Genomic DNA, 22,052 nt, shown 5'->3' on the forward strand with positions numbered 1-22,052 from the left:
ATGCCATGGAGGCAAGTCTTTCTCTCTTCCTTTTATCCTTCCTTTTCCTTTCAGGAAACAAACCAAGACTTCTTTTCCACAACAACAAAAACCAATGAACTAGAAATTCATATGATCAAAGTATATCCTGTGCATATTTGAAAATATCAGAACAAAACTCATTATTTTGTACAATTAATGACCTTTTGAAAGTCAACACTGTCTCTTGTCTAATGAAACACACTACCAATTTGCAAGAATCAGGAAACATGGTTTCAGTTACTACCTCCCTTTGAGTGGTCCCTGTAATGACAAATTCTGTGCATTTATGAAGAAGTACAATATGGTCTCTTTGTGATGACTTTTGTGTCACAGGCATTTCTGCTTTTTATTATAAATGTCTAAAAAGCAGATGAAAAATTAGGTCTTTAAATGGAAGAATTTAGTCAAAGTTTTTTGTTTTGTTTTGGTTTAACCTAATTTGACCTGGACAACTTTAGCTTAAAGATGCTGATATCAGGACCTTATAGTCAAAACCTGGAAGAGGCCATACCTGTGACATCACTTGACCAATAAAATGGGTTAAGATGAGCCAGTCTAGAAAAGGAAGAGGTTAGAACATAAGGAAGGGTTTGGAACACAAGGCATGGCATTTGTCTTTATGGAATGAAAATATTAATTTTATATATGTTTTTAATTACAAATGCTACACATCTCCCCTGGGTCTAGGATGTCCTTCCTATTTCTTAATTACCAGATCTCAGCCTCTGATGGAGGCAAGCTTTCCTCTGGTCCCATAAAGTGTGTACTTTAACCTTCACAGTTTTGGGAGGGGAGAAGGGGAGGGGGAGCTGGGGTGGAGGCGGCGTTGATTCAGATGTTAGGGAACTGTGCTGATGTTGTTATTTAAGGCACTTATTTGCGTGTTTATACTTTGTGGTTCTATAAATAAGCCAGAGGGGGCTCCTGGTTGTCTAGATGTTTCTTGAATCCTGTGCCCTGTCTGTCTCATCCTATCCGACAGTAGAATTGATGCCCCTCTAATCCCTGGAAGTTTGGGGCTAATGAACTGACTGCTGAGCGGCCGCCACGGAGCTTGGTCCCAAACTATACTGTACTTCACACTCGATTTATTCTCCAGATGGCGAGACTGTGCCGCCCCGCCGCGAGGGACCACCCCTTCCACTGGAGTGTAAAAGTGGACGGATGTTGTTTTCTTCGCAGATCTCATCGTTCTGTGCTAGAAACTCGCGAGGATGATTAGTCATTAGCTTTAATGGGTGCCAATTGAACCAACCGCACGCAGATTTTTCTCCCTTAATTTTGGAGGCTGCAGGTCTTGGGGATGGTTGATTTATCTGCTTTCCTACGTCAGCGGAGCATGTCTCCTCCCCAGGTGACAGGAATCCAGGCTCTGAAATCATAGCACGCCTTGGTTCCTGGCGCAGACACGGTCACATAATACTGTGGCTTATGGATAAGGACAGTTTTATTAGCCTCTGGTCCACTGCACCAAGGAGCCCGTGGCACGGAATATCGATCGGTCGCAGGAACTTTGGGAAGATTCTGGTCCCAAAGATTCTGGTCTGTATCATTTTGTTAGTGATAGAGTCCCCCCTCAGCCTAATGAGACCAACCTTCCCCAAAACACTCTTTCTTCCCCCACAAAGTTCACTCCTTTTTATTTTTGGGCAAGTTACTCTAAAGACCCCGCTCAGAGAGTCTGCCAGGCACCTGCAGACCTCTTCTTAACCCACCTAAAGATGGAGATGGAGGGAGGAGTATCGCCAGAGAACAAGAGGCTGCATGAAGGGTTGATGGAGATGATGCGAGAGATGGTAGGGAGAAGACAGGCAAACAGAACTCAGAACGTCTTTCTCCTCACAACTGGGTGGACCAAGCTAACAGAATACACAGCACTAATTGTTCTTAGGAGCTGCCTTTCTTTTCAACCCAACAGATGGCATGGGTGTGTTTACTAGCACAGTGACATATTTCACCATTAAAAAAAAAATTCCACACACTTGTTGGCTGGTGTAAATTTGGTAAGGTTGTTGGATATTTTGGGATACATACCAGAGGGATCCATTCTTCATTGATGTAAAGTGTAGCAAGCAGCAACCTGTTAACAAGAGTTTGGGGTGTCAATATACCTCAGACACAAGTCTCCGTTTTTGGAAAGGTATAGGGTGATGCCAGGAGAGAGCTCCCTGTTTATTCTGTGCCAACAAAACAAAACAAAACAAAAATCAAAACAAGACAAAAACAAACAAAAACAAAAACCAGGAAAAGGAAGAATACAATGCTGAGTTCTCAGTGCTCATTATTATAACTGGTTAACGACTAACCAGATTATGCGCAGAGACTGGAATTAGGTGCTCTGCTTGCAGCCAGTTTTAAAGGATTGAGTTTTACTCAGTGAACAGGAATGCGTGGAAACCACGGCAATCCGACCTCAGATGAAAATCACAAGCAGGTTTATAGCATGAGCTGCACAAACAGTTCCCTTCAAATCCAAAGGAAATAGCTGAACAGCTTAGCGCTCAGATTCCGAGACACAAGAAGTTGCCAGGAATTCTGCATCATCAAACACACATGCTCGGTGGACGTTTGTTTGTCTTCCTTCAACAAGGGTCTTGCAACTGAGACCAGGCTGGCCTGAAACTGGACATCCTCCTTCCTCAGCCTCCTGAGTGCACCATCCTACTCAGCATGACTGTATGACCATTTGACTTGTGTCCCACACCCCCCTATTCAGAGTTTCAAGTCTGCAAGGCTAACTTGCTGTAGGGTGTGAACTCACAAGTTGGAATGTTTACAAACCCAAGCTATCCAGAGTTCATAGCTGTCCAAGCTGTGTGCAACATGACCTGATTCTTAGGTTCTCTGAGGCTGTGAGTCTGAAAATGGGTACTGGTAAAAGCAGAGGAATCCCGCCTGCTACTGTAGACAGCCTTCAAACCCTGCTTATTACTGTGCTTGGTTATCGGTACGTTCCCATTAGCTTCTTCAGCGACGGTACATAGCAGAGTACCTAAGTGGGATTTGCTCTATGGAATAACCAAGTTGGGTATGGGTGGGTGCTGGAGAGATGGCTTATATACTTCTCTTGCAGAGGGCTTGTGTTTGGTTCCCCATAGCTCATCAAATGTGGCTCACAACCATCTATGACTCCAGCTTCAGGGGAGTCTGATGCCTCTGATCTCTTTTGGCATCTGCGCTGATGTATACATACTTCCTACAACACACAGACACGCTGTGAAAACAGATTTTAAAAATTTAAAAATGGAAAGGATAGCATCATGTGGACTCAAGCCACTGTTGGGCTTATGAGATTTCTCTTGCTTTTGCCTCCCTTGGCATAATTATTCAGAGCCAACACTCTGCAAATCTAGTCTGCACAGAGACATCCTAAAGTCCTTCTGGGTGCCATTCCCATGTGACCTAATAACTCTAAGCTACCCTTTCATCACAGTGTGTAGCTCAGACCCCAACTAGAAGCCTTCCTGGTTTCCATGGAGAGGTAGACTTACTTATGTCTGGTTTAAATCAACTGTCCTGGACTGTCTCTTACTGGATGTAGACTTGTATTGGCTTAAATAATTCTAACTTCTTGTTGTTTGTTGTTATTTTAGATAGGCTCTTACCATGTAACTCTACTAGGTATGGAACTCCCTATGTAGACCAGGCTTGCCTCAGCCTCTGTGTTCTATGTGGCCGTGCCTCCTGAGTGCTAAGGTTCCACCACTTGCAGCAAATGACTCATGGTTATCTGCACTTACAGCTGTATATTGTTAGAAAATTGATAAATATTTATGTATATACACATACATACACACAAACATGGTGCACACACATATATATGTAACTAGTGCCTATAGAAGCCAGCAGAATGTATCACTCACCTGGAACTAGAGTTACAGACAGTTGTAAGCCACCTCGTGGATTCAAGGACGTAAATGTGGGTGCTCTGCAAGAGCAGTGAGTGGTCTTAACCAGCTCCAAGACTTTTTAAAAATGCATTCATCAGTAGTTAGATGCTTTAAAGTTTTATTAGTGTAATAAAAATTCTTCGCAAATTAAACTATCTTTGATAAGTGTTCATTCTGGCAATGAAAATTTGTTGAGGGCTGTTGGCAAGATGGAAGACTTTATTTTTGAAACTGGAGTTGGCGGGAAATAATGGCCCCAAGAGCTTCCTTTCTCTCCACACCAACCCCCACCCCTTAGTGAGCTCCTCCTCGACCACCCTCCCACAGTCTTCACCTCAAACTCAAAGCTAATACATAACATATTTGGGCTCATGCAGTTTTTCTTGGGATAATTCAAATGTGACTTTCAGCTTTTCATAACTGCAGCAAAGACTGTCAAATCAAAGAAAACAGTCTATTTGTCACGCACTCCATAGAGGGATTCCTTGGTGATGTTATTGTTTCCACCTGAATTAGTGGGAGTCTCTCACGTGGTAGTGAGCGTCAGACTCCTGTGGGCACCTTCTTAATTGAATGTCAAGACACAACTTGGTCACAAAACAAATAAAATAAAAAAGATGATTTTTTTTTTTTAAAGTGTGATGTCTGGGGAGCAGAAAAGCAAATGCTTAGCTTTCCCCTAATGTGAATATGCTGACAGGTGACATTGCCACAGTCCTGATGGCATGTGGTTTCTAAGACTTATTAAATGAAGAGATGTGAGTAAAAGACCTGGAACCATGTTTAGTCCATAGTTAACGCTCAATCAGTTAATTAGTCATTCTAACCTCTTCAGTTGGAAAGCACACTAATGAGTGAATTACTCTGCCATTCAGAGGTATACCAATATGCATGATGGAACATTCCCCATTGTGTTTCAGTCATCTTAAACAGGGTGCAGAAATCATTCATTTTCAGTATCAGTTTGTGGGCAGAAAATGTTTTGCTCTAATCAAATGTCTATGAGTGTCCATCAGAACTCTATAAACTGTTCGTTGGGTTTCCTTTAATGGTAAGAATACATTTAGGAGATACATTTCTCAATATTTACAGAATGAAGCTCGATTGAGAATAGCAAAAACTCTTGAAGACTTTGACCTGGGCACGACGGAAAAGTGTGTGAGAATCAACTCGGTGTCTAGTGGTCTGGCTGAAGCTGACCTGGAGACATTTCTACAGGCCAAAGTTCTTCCCTCTAGTCTGATGCTACCAAAGGTAGAAGGTCCTGAAGAAATCCGGTGGGTAAGTAATAGTGCTTCTCTGTGCAGCACAGGCCAGCTCAGGAGTCACCCAGAGAGAGTGTAGACAGCATCCATTTAGAAATGCACATACAGGGCTGAGGAGAGAGCCCATGCATGGATAAAACAGTTGCTCAGCATGTGTCAGGTTCTGGATTCAGTCGGCACCGTGAGAAAAAATGAGAGACAGGAAGAGAAGAAAATGTGGCTGGTTTTAGCTTGATTTGTAGAGTGTTTGCCTAGCATGCACAAAGCCCTGGTTTAATTCCCTAGCATCAAATAAACTGGACGTGGTGGCAAATGCATATAGTGCCAGCATTCGGAAGATAGAAGCAGGAAGATCAGCAGTTCAAGGTCATCCTCAATTACATAGCAAGTTTGAGGCTGGTCTGGGCTCCTTGAGACCCTGACTCAAAAAAGAAAGAAGAAGAGATTATGAAAAGTGAATGGGAAAAGCCACCATTTCCTCCTCCCTAGAATCCAGGAGTTCCCAACATGTTTCCCAGAACAGCTTTTGGTTTGGAAACATCACTTTTGGATTTGTGGTTTGGTCAGAGCAGTCTCCTCAGTAGCCCTCACAAAGCAGCCCCTGGACACTTAACTTTCTGAGCATCTACCCTGGCATTCCAATGGCAGGGCTTCAACTTGTAAGAGCCATGATGTAGATGGTTCTGGCTGAGGCTCCTCTGAAGCCATCGTAAGCATCGAGGAGGTCTAGCTGCATATGAAGCAAAGAGCCCAGGGAAGGGAGGAAAAGGTCACTCCTAAGGGCAACTGGAGGAAGAAACAGGAAGCTTTTAACTCGTGGTTTTAATTAGCTCAGATATTATTTCCTGAACAGCTCTCTGGTGCGCCCTTTTTTAAATTACTGTCAGGTGTGTTTTCATTTCATGACAGACTTTTCAGCCAATAAAAGCCTGAAATGTAAAGTGGATGGCATGTCAAATTACTTAAGAAAACTTTGAAATGGGCCCAATTATTCTATGATTGTTTTAATTGTGAGATGGAGAGGGGATGAATAGGGGACTTACTATTATTCTGCAAGTACCTTGAATAAAATGCCATTTTATTATGCCACTTGGGGCAAAACCTTTGGGAGTGACTGGACTGAATGGACGGTGGTGGTGGTGGGGGTGTTCAAAGCACCATTTCATATTATCTTAAAGGTTGTGAATCTAGCTAAAGCAGTATGCTAAGTAGCTGTTATACATGGTAAAACTGCTAACTTAAAAAAAACAAACAAACAATGATTAATTCACTTTTATTTCATGGGCATTGGCGTTTTGCCTGCCTGTATTTCTGTATGAGGATGTCAGGCCCCTAATGTTAGAGTTGGTTGTGAGCTGCCATGTGGGTGCTGGGAATTGAACCGAGATCCTCTGGAAGAGCAGCAAGTGCTCTTAACAACCACTAAACCATCTCTCCAGCCCCAGCTGCTCACTGTTTAAATCCACCTGAATATGCTGGATCAACTGCCACTCAGCATTTGAACTGTGGCCCGAGCAAGTTGAAGTGTGCTTGTGATAAGTAAGATGCACATATGCCTGAGTTTAGAGACTTGATGTTCTTTCCAAGTAGATAAAGTAAAATGGAAGAGTATCTCAAAAATTTCAATACTGATTCCATATTGCAGTAATAATGTTTGTACTCTATTAGTTGAATATAAGATATGAGAGGCCACTCTTGTCTATTTCACGGTATACTCTTCAAATGCAGCTACTAGAAGGTTGAAAACTATCGTACATGAAAATGGTAAGGTATTTGTGTTGACAGCTCTGCGTTGGGATCCTCTTAAAGACCGGTCACCAAGGGCTTGTGTTTACTTAGTAAACTGGAGATCTCAGCAAGGTTAGGCTTAGCTGTCTAGCTGTTTATGACTGTCCTGGGGGCTCCAACACCACTCAGATATGTATTAAGTTGATGGAGAATTCTGAAGTCCCTCTTTCTTTGGTTCCATCCATTGTGCCTCTTAACGCACGCACTTGCTTAGGATGGGGGTTATCTCCCCAATTCTGAGCTACAGCTTCGCATCGCTGTTTCGAATCCTCGGATGTGAGGGAGACGCTGAAATTGAAATAGGACTTCTAGTTAGCAGAAGTCTTTGGGGCTGTTTATTTTTCCTCTCCGTTTGTATTTATGCGAAGCGTAAAACCTCAAGCCTGACGCACAACTGAAAGATGGGCTTACTTGTTTTCTTTTGTGTGAGAATCGCCCGCTCGCCTTTTGTCGTTAGTGTGGGCTCTTGTCTGACTGGCACGGCTTATTGGGCTGTAACAAGCGTAACTCTGCCTCTTTTGTCGCGGGACAATTCTCCCACAAATCCCAACAGTGCGTATTCTTCCAACACGCTATTGGGTGTGCACTGGAATTGAAAGAATTGCTGAGCCCTGCTACTTCACCTCCTCCCCAGTCTCTTTGTAATTCTCCCCCCTTCTTTTCCTCACGCCCCCCTCCCCAGTCCCCTCCACCTCGATGAAATGAACACTTTACCAGGCCGGAAACATTTAATCGTCTCCTTTTGAAAAAATTAATTGAAACTTCTCCACTAGTTACCTTTTGTGTTAGTACTTAATGCAATTTTTTAAGAAAGAAGAGGATGGGGTGGGGGAGGGGCTAGCATATTTAATTTTTAAATGCCCCTATTGACTATAAAGCAAAAGGCATTGGAGATTTTTGTTCATTAAGAACAGGGGATATCTTGTAAAAGATTTACCTAGTTGTAAACTTTACGAATTTTGCAGTTGTAATGACTATCCCAGAGAATAGTTCAAGTAGCCTTGTAAGTTTTCTTTTTTCCCCTCCTTCCTTCCTTCCTTTTTTCCCCCCTTCTTTTTTAATGAGAAAAGAAAATCAGTAGCTAAGTACTCAACACCCAAGCCACCAATATTTCACTACTCATTTTCAAGTTTAATTGTAACATAAATTACGTTTTATTTTTCACGGCGTCTGATACCGTACAGGTTGCCCCTGAGCTTTCTTTCAGCCCTCTCGTCACCCTGGCTGTTGTGGTGGGTTATTCTGTTCCCTGAAAGTTACTGAGAGGTGACGGTGACGCCGGCTAAGAGGGAGGGGCGGAGAGCAACGGGAATCATTCTTCATTACTGAAAGCTGTGATTTATTTTAGCCTAATTGTAAAGTTACTGCAAATCACTCAAAAGCTTTTTAAAGATCCCAGTGATTAGGTATTTTTTAAGGGGGGGGGGGCAGGCAGGCAAGGAGGGGCAGGTAAAAAGGGAAATAACACCTCTAATCCCGCTTCTGGTAAATAGGCTGCCAGCTTTTAAAATGAGTTTCCTTTCTATTAGTGAGAATATTATGCTAAGCCTTAAGCATTAGTTTTTTTATGTTGCCATAGCAGCCCTATTCCTGCAGGGTTGACCTGTGATGATTACAGTACAAAGCTTATAGGGTCTTGAAACCCCCTTTGAAGATGAAAAGTCTTTGATGGTTTATATTTATGCAAATCTCTTAGATATGATTTACCCAACTGAGACTGAATGGAGAGATGATTAAAATTCCCTTTTCCTTTGATATCCATTAATGGCTGAATATTCCTTAAATTTAAATGGATAGATATGTTTTCAACTTTATTTACAAAAATATCTTTATTATACCTGTGTTTCTTTCTTTCTTTCTTTCTTTTTTTTTAAATCTTCCCACATCTTATTAGATCTAGATAGACATAATAGATTTACAATTTAGATTGTGGGGCTCCCTCCCCCTGTTTTTGAACCGGGGGTGTGGAGGATCTGCAAGGGCTTTTGTATGTTTCCAGATGATAGATTTTGGAATTTGGGCTACCCCACTGGCAGCACAGAGCTAGCTGTGAACTGGTCTCATGGAAAAAATTGGCAAGCTTTGGTCTTCAAAGAATTAAACTTCCTTTTTAAGGTCTTCCTAGGTAAGCTTAAAAAAAATATATGAAGAAAACCCTCTGGAACAAAGGATAGTGGCGCTATAACGGATAATTCGGATTGCACATACGTAAAAGGCAGCCAACAGTTGCACATGTGTTGGTGTTGGGTCTGAAACAAAAAACAGAAGGGGCAGGTAGAGAGGTCTGCTTTGTTCTGAGCGCCTGCCATTTGCATTCAGTGGAGGAGAGAGGGTGATAAGTCCTGAGTAAATATGTTTTCCAGGGAAACATTTAAACTGGGAATCTCTCCTTCCTTCTTGCTCCTAGGCCTCAAAGTGTTCCTTTGGGAGGGAAAGGGATTTGTGGTGTTTGAGATTTCACTGTGATTTGGGGTGGGGGTGTGTGGGGGGGAACCTTGTTACCTTCAGTTTTCTCTGCTTTCCTTCTTCCTTCCTGCCCCCTCCCCATTCCTTTGTGTGGATGCTGGAGGCTGGGGTAGGGTATTTCCTCAGGTCAGAGGCTTTCAGCCTTGCTCTGTCTGCATTTTCAGGGGCTGAGCTTCTGTTCTGTCTAATCACCTATGACATCTCTGATTTTAGTTTTCAGACAAATTTTCACTCCACTTAAAAGGCCGAAAACTTGAACAACCAATGAATTTAATCCCCTTTGTGGAGACTGCAATGGGTTTGCTCAATTTTAAGGTAAGGAAGCCATCCCTAGCGTGGTCATGTGAGTTAGTGTTTTACTTTGATTTCCTAAAGAACTTCTGGTTGGTTTTTTGTTTTTGTTTTTAATTTGAACATCTACTTAATTTTTTTTTAAAGAAAGATTTATAAACCAAGTAAGATATTCAAGCCATTTCTTATCTGTCCAGCTCCAATAACAAGGTTGTCAGTATCTTGGAAGACAAAGAAACTAGTTAAAAAAGAAAAAAGAGGTCTTCTCAGTCTCCAAACATTTATATGTTCCTGGAGTATGCATAAAAATTAAACCACGGAATAAATATATGCTTTGAATTAGTACATGCATAGATTAAGCATATATGGAAATTTTAATTTTCACTTTTATACACCGAGTTTGAATTGCCCTTCCTACCAGTTGTCTTTCAAATACCCTGGCCTCTGGTACTATTATCTGAAATCCCTAACAGATATGATTATTGTTCATAGTTCCTATAAATAGTCCTATAAATAATCCTATAATAATAATAATCCTATAAATAATCTGTAGCCTCTTGTTTCAGTTTGCCACATTTCAAACATAAAGTGTTTTCTAACACACATTCAAAAAAGATGAGCTGAGCCAATTCTCAGCCACTGTGTGGCTGCATCAAACTACCTGCCTTACCAGATTCATAGCCAGCTTGTTTGTCCCTCTTGATCTTCAAGCCTTTGTATCATTTCCCAGAACGTGTCTCTCTCGCATCACCTGACTTTGAATGGCTGTCTAGCACTCCCTGTACCTCTTCCCGAAGTTTCTAGCCCTTGGTTGTTTTGTTTTGGTTTTGCATTTTGATTTATTTAATTTTTTCCACTCCAGAGAGTAGGAGGGGGGAAAAAATCACTAAAAACAGAAGTAGATCAGGTTCAGAGGAAGCTTTGGAGATCTGTAGGACTGTGTAGGAAGGGCCCAGTGCAAATGTTTAGGGGCTGCCTCGAGCCCTGTCTCCCCTTCAGACAAACAACCACAAAGTCCTCAGCTCACTCTAGCACCCTCAAGTATAATCAGAAGCATATCCCAGAGCTGGGATCAGATACACACAGTGGTTTAATTTTAAAGCACGATTTTGCCATTTTATCCAGTTATCCAGTAATGTACTTAGGAGCTCTCACAATGCCTGAAATTAATCAACAGTATCTCCACAGCTCTTTTCACTCCTTCCCCACCCACACAGATGTTAGTACATTACAGCCGCATGTCCCAAGACTCATAGCTACATCTATAGCAAACGTGATTCGTCTTTACATTCAGCTGGACGTGTCACAGAGTTGCTTTATTCATGCGCCCTGGGTGACTGGTAGCATTTTTATTTTCTCTCTGAAGTTGTAGGTTTTGCATGGCCTGACTGTAAGCCTGAAACCACGTTACTTGATCCCAATGCAAATAATCCAATTAGTTTGATTTAAAAAAAATTTTTTTTTCCTCCTCTCTTGTGGTTTTATGTTTGTCATTTAAGAATCCTCTTAAAACAAAAACAAATTCTGGAGAGACATGAATTACCTATAGTAAAAGCTAAAAGTGTTTACCAAAAATTATCTAGAAAATTGGATGTTGTATAATTGGAGTGTTTTAACTATATAATAAACTGTGATAGCTATATTGATGAAACCACCAGGCAGAGCAGGTATGTATGAGGTGTTTCTCTGAAGACTATGAAAGGTTGTAGGGAAGATCTCAGTTTGTCTTAGCCTAAGTGTGTTAGGATCTGGATCTTTTCTATTGCTGATGCACTGGCTCCCAGCCTCTGAGACCCTGCTCTGCTCTTTTCCAGGCAGTGTGTGAAGAAACACTAAAGATTGGACCTCAAGTGGGTCTTTGCCTAGATGCAGTCGTTTTTGGAGGAGAAGATTTTCGAGCCAGCATAGGTGTCAAAGATCTGTCTCCAACATCTCCCCTGCCCTCAGTTGTGTGTGTGTGTGTGTGTGTGAGTGTGCGCATGCTCAAGAATTTTCTTCTTCCTTCACAAAGGGACATTTACATAATAATGTGTATTTGCTAGCCCCGGTGCCTTTTCATGACAACTGACCACCACTTCCTGATAATTTAGGCTCCATCTCCTGTTTCCAGAATCCCACTTTATTATTTCTACTCATTTATAAAATAACTAATAAAAGCCTCCACAACCTCAGGCATGTTCAAGAATGTATGGGGTCTACTCGGTTTCTACTACTACTGATGCTTAAATCTGTGGTCTTCACTTAAGCACAAGGCCTGAGCCTCTAAATGGAGTGTCCAAGTGCTTCTGCATGGGCCCTGATGCCGTGTTTCTATGTTGAATGTAGAAGGCATGTTTAAGATAGATTGTAAATTTACCTTAGTGTATATTTCAGAGCATTTATTGTACCAGCCCTGCTGATATCCCTTGAGCCCTTTTCCGGGTGTGTCTATGGTTGGAGAGTTACAGAGTTAGAACTATGGTTGGCCAAGGTTACAGAAACTGTTTTCAGAACCACACTCCAGTGGGCTGGGGACACTCCTCCTGAGCAGTGGGTATTATAGCCCAAGTTTAAACACTGACATGTTCCCTCCCCTCAGGGAGAAAAAGAAAATTTTATTTTAATACAAGGCTTTCCAGAGACCTTCTTGTGTCCCACAGCTAAGTGTATTTTATTACAGAAGGCATTCAGGCACTTTCTGCCTCTCCCAAAGTGAGGGTCTTCCCACCCCCCACCCCCAGGTCCAACCAAACCCCAAAGCACTAGATCAGGACATCTTTGAAGACAGATGTCACAAGACCAGCTTATGCCATTCCTAAGAAGTGAGCCATTCCCTACCCCCACCCCCACACACAGCTTCCTGGACACTTGTTATAGTGTTATCTTTGGGCTGACACTCTCCAAGTGATTGCACAAAGGAGGTAAATCTGTTAGGGGCCCCTGTGATCCGCTTCCCTCTCCCGAACACAACTACAAGTGATTGTATTGGAAATTGTTCCAGTCCACTAGACATATATGCCATTCCACACTTCTTCCCTATATACCTACCTTCCTGTGTATTGGAATAGTTACTTTTCTGGGAGACAGTTGCCAGGGAGTCACGCATGTCTTTATAACCTGGTTTCTGTAGTATACGCCTGGGTTTGGTTTCCAAGGTTAAAGCCTCCCTTTTTCTACACGTAACTCACTTCCAGGTGCAACAAGCAACAAAGACACCCAAGACATCCTCTATGCCCGGCAGAAGGTTGTTGTCACGGCAAAGGCCTTTGGCCTACAAGCCATAGATCTTGTGTACATTGACTTCCGAGATGAAGACGGACTTCTCAGACAGTCAAGAGAAGCAGCCGCCATGGGCTTCACTGGTATGACTCCTGGTGCTGTCTTAAAGAGCAATGTGTACATTAGTGGGCATTCCAGAAAATATAGATGTCTACGGACCCCATACCTTGTAACATGAGAAGGCTGCACAGAGCAGAGAGCACCTGATGATTGTCACCTGGGTTGTATATGGGTTGTTGCCTCTCTTTCTTTTTACTTTCTCTCTCTCTCTCTCTCTCTCTCTCTCTCTCTCTCTCTCTCTCTTCCTTCCTTCCTTCCTTCCTTCCTTCCTTCCTTCCTTCCTTCCTTTCTTCCTTTCTTTTTTTGGTTTTGGGATTTTTTTGTTTTTGTTTTTTGTTGTCTTTTTTTGTTTTGTTTTGTTTTTGTCTCTGCAAATTACAAATATATATGTATATGTGTGTGTGTGTGTGTGTATATATATATATATATATATATATATATATATATATATATATATATACATATGTATAGCCCTCGGTGTCCTGGAACTCACTCTGTAGACCAGGCTGGCCTCAAACTCAGAAATCTGCCTGCCTCTGCCCCCAAATGCTGGGATTAAAGACGTGAGCCACCACCGCCTGGCACAAAACAAAATATTTGATTGAATTTTTTTCCTTTATACTTTCCTTTTCTGTCTCTTTATCAGTCTAATTTGAGCTGATCCCAGGCAAAGGATGAGACTATGATGGGAAGGTTTGAGAGTGAAAAACAGTCAGAATTTAGATTGGTGAAATATAAGAAAATGTTTCTAAAATAGCTAAAGTATTGATTAATTTTCAATTGCTATTACCTGTGATTTTTACTTCTGACTATTTTTAAAAAGCATTTGGCCACGGGAAGCCCCTCTCTCCTCCTGTGTCTCCCCATAAGTGTCTGTGTACCTGCTGCCACCTGTGGGTACCTGCTGGCACCGGGGTCAGTGGATCCCTCACGGGTCTGTATGGGGAAGAGGCAGGCAGTTGACGTTCACCAGTGCTCATCACTCCTGTCCCTGTGAGTTCAAGGAAACTGAAAATCAGGTTTTTGCAATGGAATTCTGTTTTTGTTTTTTTTTTTTTTTTGAAAACCGTAATAGAATCTTATGTATAAATGGTCCTGTTCGGTTGTGTACACATGATAACGTGTTTTCTCTGTCTCTCTGTCTGTGTCTCTGTCTCTCTCTTATTCTCTCATTGATTCTTATGTTGAAAGTGCTAAGATTGCTAACTGTAAATGTACCCAGCAAGAAGGAGAAGAAGGAAGGAATGGTGTTTATCCCTTTTATAAATTATTTTGATACTATACCTAGTCAGATTTGAACTACATGTCTCACAAATTACCTTGGAATGTAAACTGTGTGTTGGCGGAGGATGTCTTATCCTGAAACAAAATGGAAAGACTTAAGCAATAGTTTAGTTATCTTAGGATGAAATAAACTGATGTTGCTTTTCATATATAACAGAGTACTGACATAATCCTGAACCTCTAATTCTTAAGCTTAAAGACACATGATCCCATGCACAGCGATGTTTCTTAGCGGATCTGAACTACTAGTGCTTTCTCCTTATATTTAACAGAGGCAAAGAGGGAAAGGAATCCTCCTGCTAATCAGTACGTGGGTCGGGCATGCCTGTCCTGGCCAGTCAGGATGTGGCCCCAATGGAAAAGTTGGGAGAAAAAGGCCCATGAAATCTATCTAATAAGAGACGGATGTGGTTGGCCTACAGTATGTGGCACTGGCTGCCAGGCACCCTGGTCTCAGCCACCAGCCCTTCGTGTCCCTGCTTTACTTCCCCACCCCCACCCCCAGCTTCCTCTGGGGTTCAAAGTTTTCTCAAGATACAGGACTGAATTGAATTGGCCCCCAATTCAATCTCAGAAGACAAGCTATTTCAAATCCGGTTTAAATGTCTAGACTGTGCCCAACTCAGCACGAAGAACCTATGGACCTGGCACTATTGTTTCTGCCCAACGGGGAGTATTAAATCACAGGAAGATGGAAGCTGGGGTGCGGGGAGGCACTGAGGGCACAATGCCCATTGTGCCTCCAAGTGGCAGAAGCTGTAAGCTGGGGGGCCACACACTCCACACATACATGCTGATTTTCAGAGGTCTTTGTTTCCCCGACTATATTTCTGCACACTAAAAAAAAAAAAAAAAAAAAAAAAAGTGATCAAAAGACTCTGTATGTTTTAACTCATGCTCTCTCTGAGTGTTTTATGACTCTCGTGATCCTAGGGTACTAATTTTTGGAACTTATTTGTGATACCTTAAACTTTGCACGAGAGAGGGAGGGAAGCAGCAGAAGATGGGGCAGGGGTGAGGCCAAGAGGAGAAGGCAGAGTGTTGTCACCAACTGTATAATACTTATCTGAAGCAAGTGGTCAAAGGCTCTAAAAACCAGCCAAAGTGTCCTGTTATTCATAACTCGAGACTGGGCCAGGGCAAGGGTTTTCAGTACTTCAGCATGAAAACTTAAGTGTGTACATACACATACAGCCTTATTTTATGAGGTTATAATAAAATTATATAATTTCTCCCTTCCTTTTCCTCCCTCAAGAAAATCTAGCATCATATCAAACAGTAGGCTGTAGTTTTCTTTTTGCCGTCTTTATTGGATGGAGTCCCCACTTGTGTTGATTGGTTTAACTTCAATCCCAATTGCTGTATACATTAACTTTAGGGTATTTTAAATAATAAAAAGAGACCGAAACTAATTGTGGGAGGAAGCTTTTCCCACTGCCTTAGCCCTTACTTATGGTTATATGGCACTACAGGCTGCTAGGCGAGATTAGGAATATGAAGCAATATAGTTTTCTGAATGGTTTTGCAGTCTTTTGTACAAGACAAAAATGATACCATCATACAGTTGCCTAAAAAACTTGACAGGTATTGATTTAAAGCAAGATATATCAAGCAGTCTTGTAAAGAGGATCTCACGGTCATAAATTTTAATGCCGTCCAATTTTGCACCCTCTTGGTAACTTGTCAATAAGAACTCTTGTGGATAAAATATTTGCTTGTGCCCCACATGGCATTAAAGCCCATTATGCATTCACTGGAATGTACATAGATGGACAAAAGAATCCTTGGCATGAAAGTGTACATTAGATTTCAAGACCACAACACATAAGAGTGGCCTCGTACTGAAACTTGCGTGCTTCTGAGCAGCGGGAAGGTTTCACAAGAACCCAGCTATCTAGTTACATTGTTACATCGAACCCAGCTAACTAGTTACATTGTTACATTCACAAGAACCCAGCTAACTAGTTACACTTGCTCCTCACATTACAGAGTCTGTACCAAGAAGTTCCCGTGAAATCCGCCTTTTTGCACAGCAATGTAAATTATGTACATAAATTATGAAATCCAGGGCTAGCAATTTAGGAAATGACTACCGGGCACTGTCAAGCTCTTTAAATAACATTATTACAACTATTTATAATTAAATGTGGAATCAATATCTACTATTTGAAAAGAGTTTACATTTGTAGCTCCTATTAGTTGGCTCTAAAAATTAGTCTTCAAATAGTTTGAAGTGCCTTTATGCATATAGATTCATAACATTTTTCTACTATGCTGGCAGGCAAGAATGAAATAACAGAATTTTTAATTATGCTGAGGTTTAAAGAGAATATTATCTATTTACCTAAAAACACTAGAAAAAGAAAAACCCTGTTTTACTATTTTTACAAACATTGCTCCTTTATCGGTTCAACTGAATAAGTATAGTAATAGAAACTGGTAGTTTATAAAAACATGTGGGCTGTGACATATAGTGTTAAATATTGCAGCAACTGTTTAGAAAGCAGAGCAAATTGATGAGACAACAAATATAGTCAGCAGCCATTAAGTGTACATCAGTTTTAAAGAGTCAATTTACGTTCATAACTTTATCATGTAATGCAATTTAATCTCATTGTTGTGACATTAAATTATATTGCATTTTATTAATGACCTGATTAGATACCACACTTCCCTAATTGTTAAATTGGTTTTTTTATTATTATTACATACAATCCTTTGAGGCTTGTATATGGATGGTGCTTTTATTTAAAACCCTTAAACTTCAAAAAGAATCAAGGATTTTTGAAGGTATTTCTACATAGATACAATTTCCTTTTGAAGATATTTCTACATAGATACCATTTCTTATCACTTGAAGACAAAACAACTCTCATACTATAAGGAGAAAGGGAAGATCCAGATATAGTTTGGAACAGATAAATTTTCTCTAATCTTTCTATTTAAAAAATGTGAGATAGAGTAATCTAGATGTCACAGTATTCAAATCTGCCTTTTAGTTTAGACGTATTTTCATTGAAATTGACATGTTTAAAATAACATGCTCAAAAAAAATGAAATGTATCATTCTAAGGCAGTGTTTGGTATTGATATGATCATAACATCTACTGTGAGCTGAACTATAACTGTCTGTCACTGGTATATGAGCTATAGAAAAACACCACAAGCCCCCCCCCCGCCCCTCCCCCCTGCAAACAAGCACTAGACAGCTTAGACAATTTGAGAGAATTCTCATTTAATTTCACTCTACCTTTAACTCAAAATAATGGATAACTTGCAGACATTCTCTAGTTAAAATCCAAGGAAAGTAGTTATTTAACAAGCTGCCCGATCTAGCCACCTGTAACTAAAAATGCGAGCTTTTCTACGCTGGAGGCGCACGTCTACATAAATCTAGAGTACAGTAACTCCCATCCTTGTGTTTGCTCTTATGTGGTTTTCTGGGAAACTGTGTCTGGTTGTAGGTTTTACTTTGTACTGTTCAGTTCCTCAGCACCCACTCTATGAAGCGTCCAGGGATGTCCCCAGCTGGGTGCATCTGGCCTGTCCCGAGCCTCCAGTGTGGTTGCTCTCTTTGCAGGTAAACAGGTGATCCACCCTAACCAGATTGCAGTGGTACAGGAACAGTTTACTCCAACCCCGGAAAAAATTCAGTGGGCTGAAGAGCTGATTGCTGCCTTCAAAGAACACCAGCAGCTGGGAAAGGTAAATGTTTTTGTTGATACCTCGATTTGAGTGGTGCTGGAGTTTAAAATATTACAGACAAGAATGGCTTAAGGAAAACTCATTACATTTGGCAGGAGAAATGGGAAATGTGAAACGGAAATAAAATTTATCAATGAGAAAATTGCGGAAGGTAGACAACTATTCCTTTCCCTAAATATCTCACTAATTGGTCCCCCTGTCTCGTCTTATTTATTTTTTTTCATAAGCTGTATTGGCAGTCTCAGAATAGGCTCTGCTGTGTCGTCTTCGACGCGGCGCTTGTACGAGAGTGATTTCAGATCAAAGTAGGAGCGCGTTGCAACGAAACAATCACAGTTTGACCACATGGTTCTTGTGGAGAGAAGAAATAAATTTCAAGTTATTTTAATTGGGGGGGTGGGGTGGGGGTAGGGTAAAAGAAAAAGTCCTAACATCTCCTCGGGTTTAGTCATTTAGGAGTAGGAGGTTGTAGATGGATTTGTACCGATTTCTGGACCTGAGATTTGGAAAGAATGAAAGGCAAATTAACACTGGGTACGGTTGTTCTAATTTAGTGCTTCATTGAGCCTGGCGTTTCCCGCTCTGTGGGTTTCTGCTATGTAAATATTGCGGTGGTAATGCACAATCTGTCTCCACTTTGTGCCAGTAACACTTAAATTAGGTGTCGCCTGAAGGAAGATTTTATGCTAGTTGCAGCATTGTTAGTTAATTATCTTAAAGGTTATTTGCAATAATACCGTTTGCCTCTTTTTCAGAGGGATGGGGGGACGTTGCTTTTCTAAATCTATCCCGGAGATAATCTCACCTCAGCCCGTGACTTCTGTAAGGAATGGAGTTGTCATGCCCTCCACTCAAAATTACTTAGGAGAGGAAGATGCTAAAAGATTAGTAAGGTCCTAAATGTTAAACACTCACCCTTGTGAAAATAAATAATAAATAAAAACACAGCAGAGAAGAAGCAAAATCTGGTTTTCAGTGGTGGGCCTGTGACACCCATGTGAGAAGTGTCCTTTACATGATCCCTGGCTGCAAGGACACATGAAAGTCCCACGACTTGGACAAATGGGTGACAACATTAAATAGGTCATTCCCTGTGGATGTCTGCCTTCAACCCTGACCAAGCATACCACCTCCCTCTCCCTCTCCACCCCCTGCCCCACACACGGACTAACCTTTGTACAGACACACCCTTAATATCCAAAGGCAGAATATCTACATAGGAAAGATCCTATTTGGACAATATACCAAATTACGAAAAATAAGTTTTTTTTTTCATTTCATGTCAGTAGCAGCCATCAAAAAATTATCTATTTCACAGAAAAGTAATTTTAAGTTGAAATTGTATTTCACATTTGTTTCTTCTGTATTTCAATCCAAAATGAGGATTGCCAATAAATGAACATATTTACCTAGAAAGAAAAGCTGTGCAATCTTTAATCCACACATGCGAACAACTCCATCATGTCCTTCCCACATACCTGTATGTATGCAGAAACACACACACACACATATACACGCACAGGTGTACAGTAGCGAGTGCACACACACACACACACACACACACACGCATGCACGCACGCACGCACTCTATGTATCCTTTTCCTCTATTCTGCCTTATACCAGCAGACAGTGTGCAAGCAGTAAATGCATATTGAGAGAGTAAACTGAGGCAGCATGTGCTCCCTTGAGATGGCAGACAGATCCAGTGTGGATGGTTCTGCCTCCGTGAACCAGACACACTGAAACATACCGAACGCGATACCTGGCCTTATAAGCAGATGGTAAAGGTTACACCCCCCCCCCCCACCTCACCAGCTCCCAAACAAAAGTCAGAACAGAAACACTCCCTTTCTGCCTCTTAAGTTCCTGAATAAAGACTACAAACTGTGCCCCACCCCACCCCACCCCACACACACTTTTTCCATTATATCTGGAAAATATTATTCCTAGGGAAAATTGCCCAGGCCTTTGATAATGGTGATGTAAATGTTAAAACTGGGCTTTTTTTCCCTTTTCATTCTCCAAATAAGAAGTGCCCCTCTTGTTGGGGTATAATTAGGGCATTCGCTTTCACAACAGTGTGGCAGGCCAGCTTTCCTTAACACAGAAGACGGCATTACCTATTAGGTCATTTCTCCTATGTCCACTTTGTGGAGGTTTGATTTCCAACAGCAAATGGCCCTGGTGCTTTTTGTCCAGAGAGGCTTAAATGACTCAAGTAATGGAGCCTCCGGTGGGGACATATGGTTATTTTATCCAGTTAGCATGATCCTTTCACTGCGCCTATAAACTAGCTGGCCTCAAACATTGGGACTGCAGGTAGGTGCCTTGGGTCTTGAGGGCTTGTGTGGTTTAAATAGTATGTGGGTTATTTTGGCAGAGATCTCCTATAAAAAAAGCTCTCAGTGGTAGGAAGTATCACCTCCAACAAACATTTCATCTGTCTTAGTTCAAATGAGTACCATTTATGAAAAATACGAACTCCTGGATATTTTGTCCAAAGCACAGATGACTCCCAAGGCTGGAAAATGGATGGCTTGCGTCCTGGTGAGGTGCTCATGAGTTTCCCCGAGGCCCTATCCCTCTCCTCTGATGAAAATTTCATTTAATTAATTCCTTTAAGTAGAAACAGTCCAAGTAGGCACTACGATGTACCCTTGCTTTTCTCCCACCCCCATCTTCAATTACACCGAAGCGTGGCCAGAGCTGGCAGTTAACACTGGGTCAGTTATGTTTTCTGATAGTGGCAATAGTGAAAAGTCCTACATTTTCTTCCCCATCTCTCTAAATGACAACCGCGGGAAGGCTTATATCACGAGCAGGTGAGTTGTTGGGGCTCAAGACTTTCATCATCCTGTGTTCCTTTCTCTTAGTTAGCAGTTCCATGGAAATTGAGTCTGCTGCACTTAGTATGAGAGCATATGAGAAAACAATTCACCCTAGAAAAATAACGATACTCAACTCACCTCTTCTATGACCCTTTGGCAGGTAGTGGTACTCAAAAGATAGGTTGAGATGAGCCAGTTTTACCTGGCATAGCCATCCCTGTTAATAAGAACAGAAGTAGTTTGCTAAAATTTGGAACTTCAGCTTGGTTTCTCTTATTAAAATCCGTTACTAAAAGGTCATTCAGCATACGCTCTATTCCTGTTTTAATTCCCAGGACGTAAAGTATTTATAATTTAACTAACATTGTTAACCAGACAGATTCTTCCTTCCTTCCAGAAAAAAACTGTATTCTGAAATACAACCTGCAAACCATTAGTTCTTCTACTACACTTGGTAAAATGTGTTTGCTGGGATAAATCATTTCCATGCGATTTGCTTTAAAAGTATAAAGGATTTTCTTTAAAATTATCCATTTGTCATTTATATATATATTTTTTTCATTGTGGAGATTTATAATATCTGGAAATTCTCCATTCAGAACTGGATTTAGTGTTTGCTTAATGAAGACACATAGCTCTCTTGTTTTTCTTGTTTTTCTTTTTTTAATCCACTAAGAATTTTACATAATGTGAAACCTGGATAATTATAGTGGGAACTTCTCAAGTCATTAGTTACTGTTGGGATCAACAGAAACTGTAATTACATAGAATTTAGTACCTGTAAAATATGTATTAATACAATATTTAAAAGCATATTTGACCCTGTGTATTTTTCACATCTGAATTATGACATTGCTGCTCAGGCTTTTTCCCCTCATTCATCGCTTGCTAGGAAAAGATGACAGCTCAAAAAACAGCTCGTTGCCTTCTAAAAATGATCACTCATCAAAGAAAATCTTTTTTTTTTTTTCCCAACATGTAAGAACGTAGAATTCTTCCTGAACTTGCATGTCATCTTTGCAGAAGGGCAAAACTAGTCTTCGCAGCGTCTTTCCAATTTTAGTATCTGTGCTGCTGAAGGAAGCACAATCAAAGGAGATCGTAACATAAGAGTTGCCACTTCCTTCCGGCGTGGAGAGTATGAAGGAATAGCGGATACATGCATCGTATTTATGATGACTTTTCTGCCATATCTG

At 41.1% G+C, this 22,052-nt stretch overlaps 1 protein-coding gene and 1 non-coding gene across 2 annotated transcripts in view; one reads left to right on the forward strand and one right to left on the reverse strand.

The window, feature by feature from the left end:
* The window catches only part of Clybl (citramalyl-CoA lyase), a 223,200-nt gene that overhangs the window by 187,228 nt on the left and 13,920 nt on the right, over positions 1 to 22,052 (forward strand). Inside the window, exons 3-7 of the mRNA XM_021181768.2 lie at positions 5,004 to 5,192; positions 9,644 to 9,745; positions 11,536 to 11,629; positions 12,895 to 13,062; positions 17,904 to 18,028. Of these exons, the coding sequence (XP_021037427.1) occupies positions 5,004 to 5,192; positions 9,644 to 9,745; positions 11,536 to 11,629; positions 12,895 to 13,062; positions 17,904 to 18,028 (678 nt within the window). The remainder of the gene's footprint in view (positions 1 to 5,003; positions 5,193 to 9,643; positions 9,746 to 11,535; positions 11,630 to 12,894; positions 13,063 to 17,903; positions 18,029 to 22,052) is intronic.
* LOC115029262 (U6 spliceosomal RNA) lies at positions 21,837 to 21,943 on the reverse strand. The gene has a single exon (XR_003834841.1). It is a non-coding gene; the product is annotated as a U6 spliceosomal RNA (small nuclear RNA).

This window comes from Mus caroli, unplaced genomic scaffold (assembly GCF_978045245.1).
Source record: "Mus caroli unplaced genomic scaffold, Mus_caroli_1 scaffold_12, whole genome shotgun sequence".
NCBI classification, from domain to species: domain Eukaryota; kingdom Metazoa; phylum Chordata; class Mammalia; order Rodentia; family Muridae; genus Mus; species Mus caroli.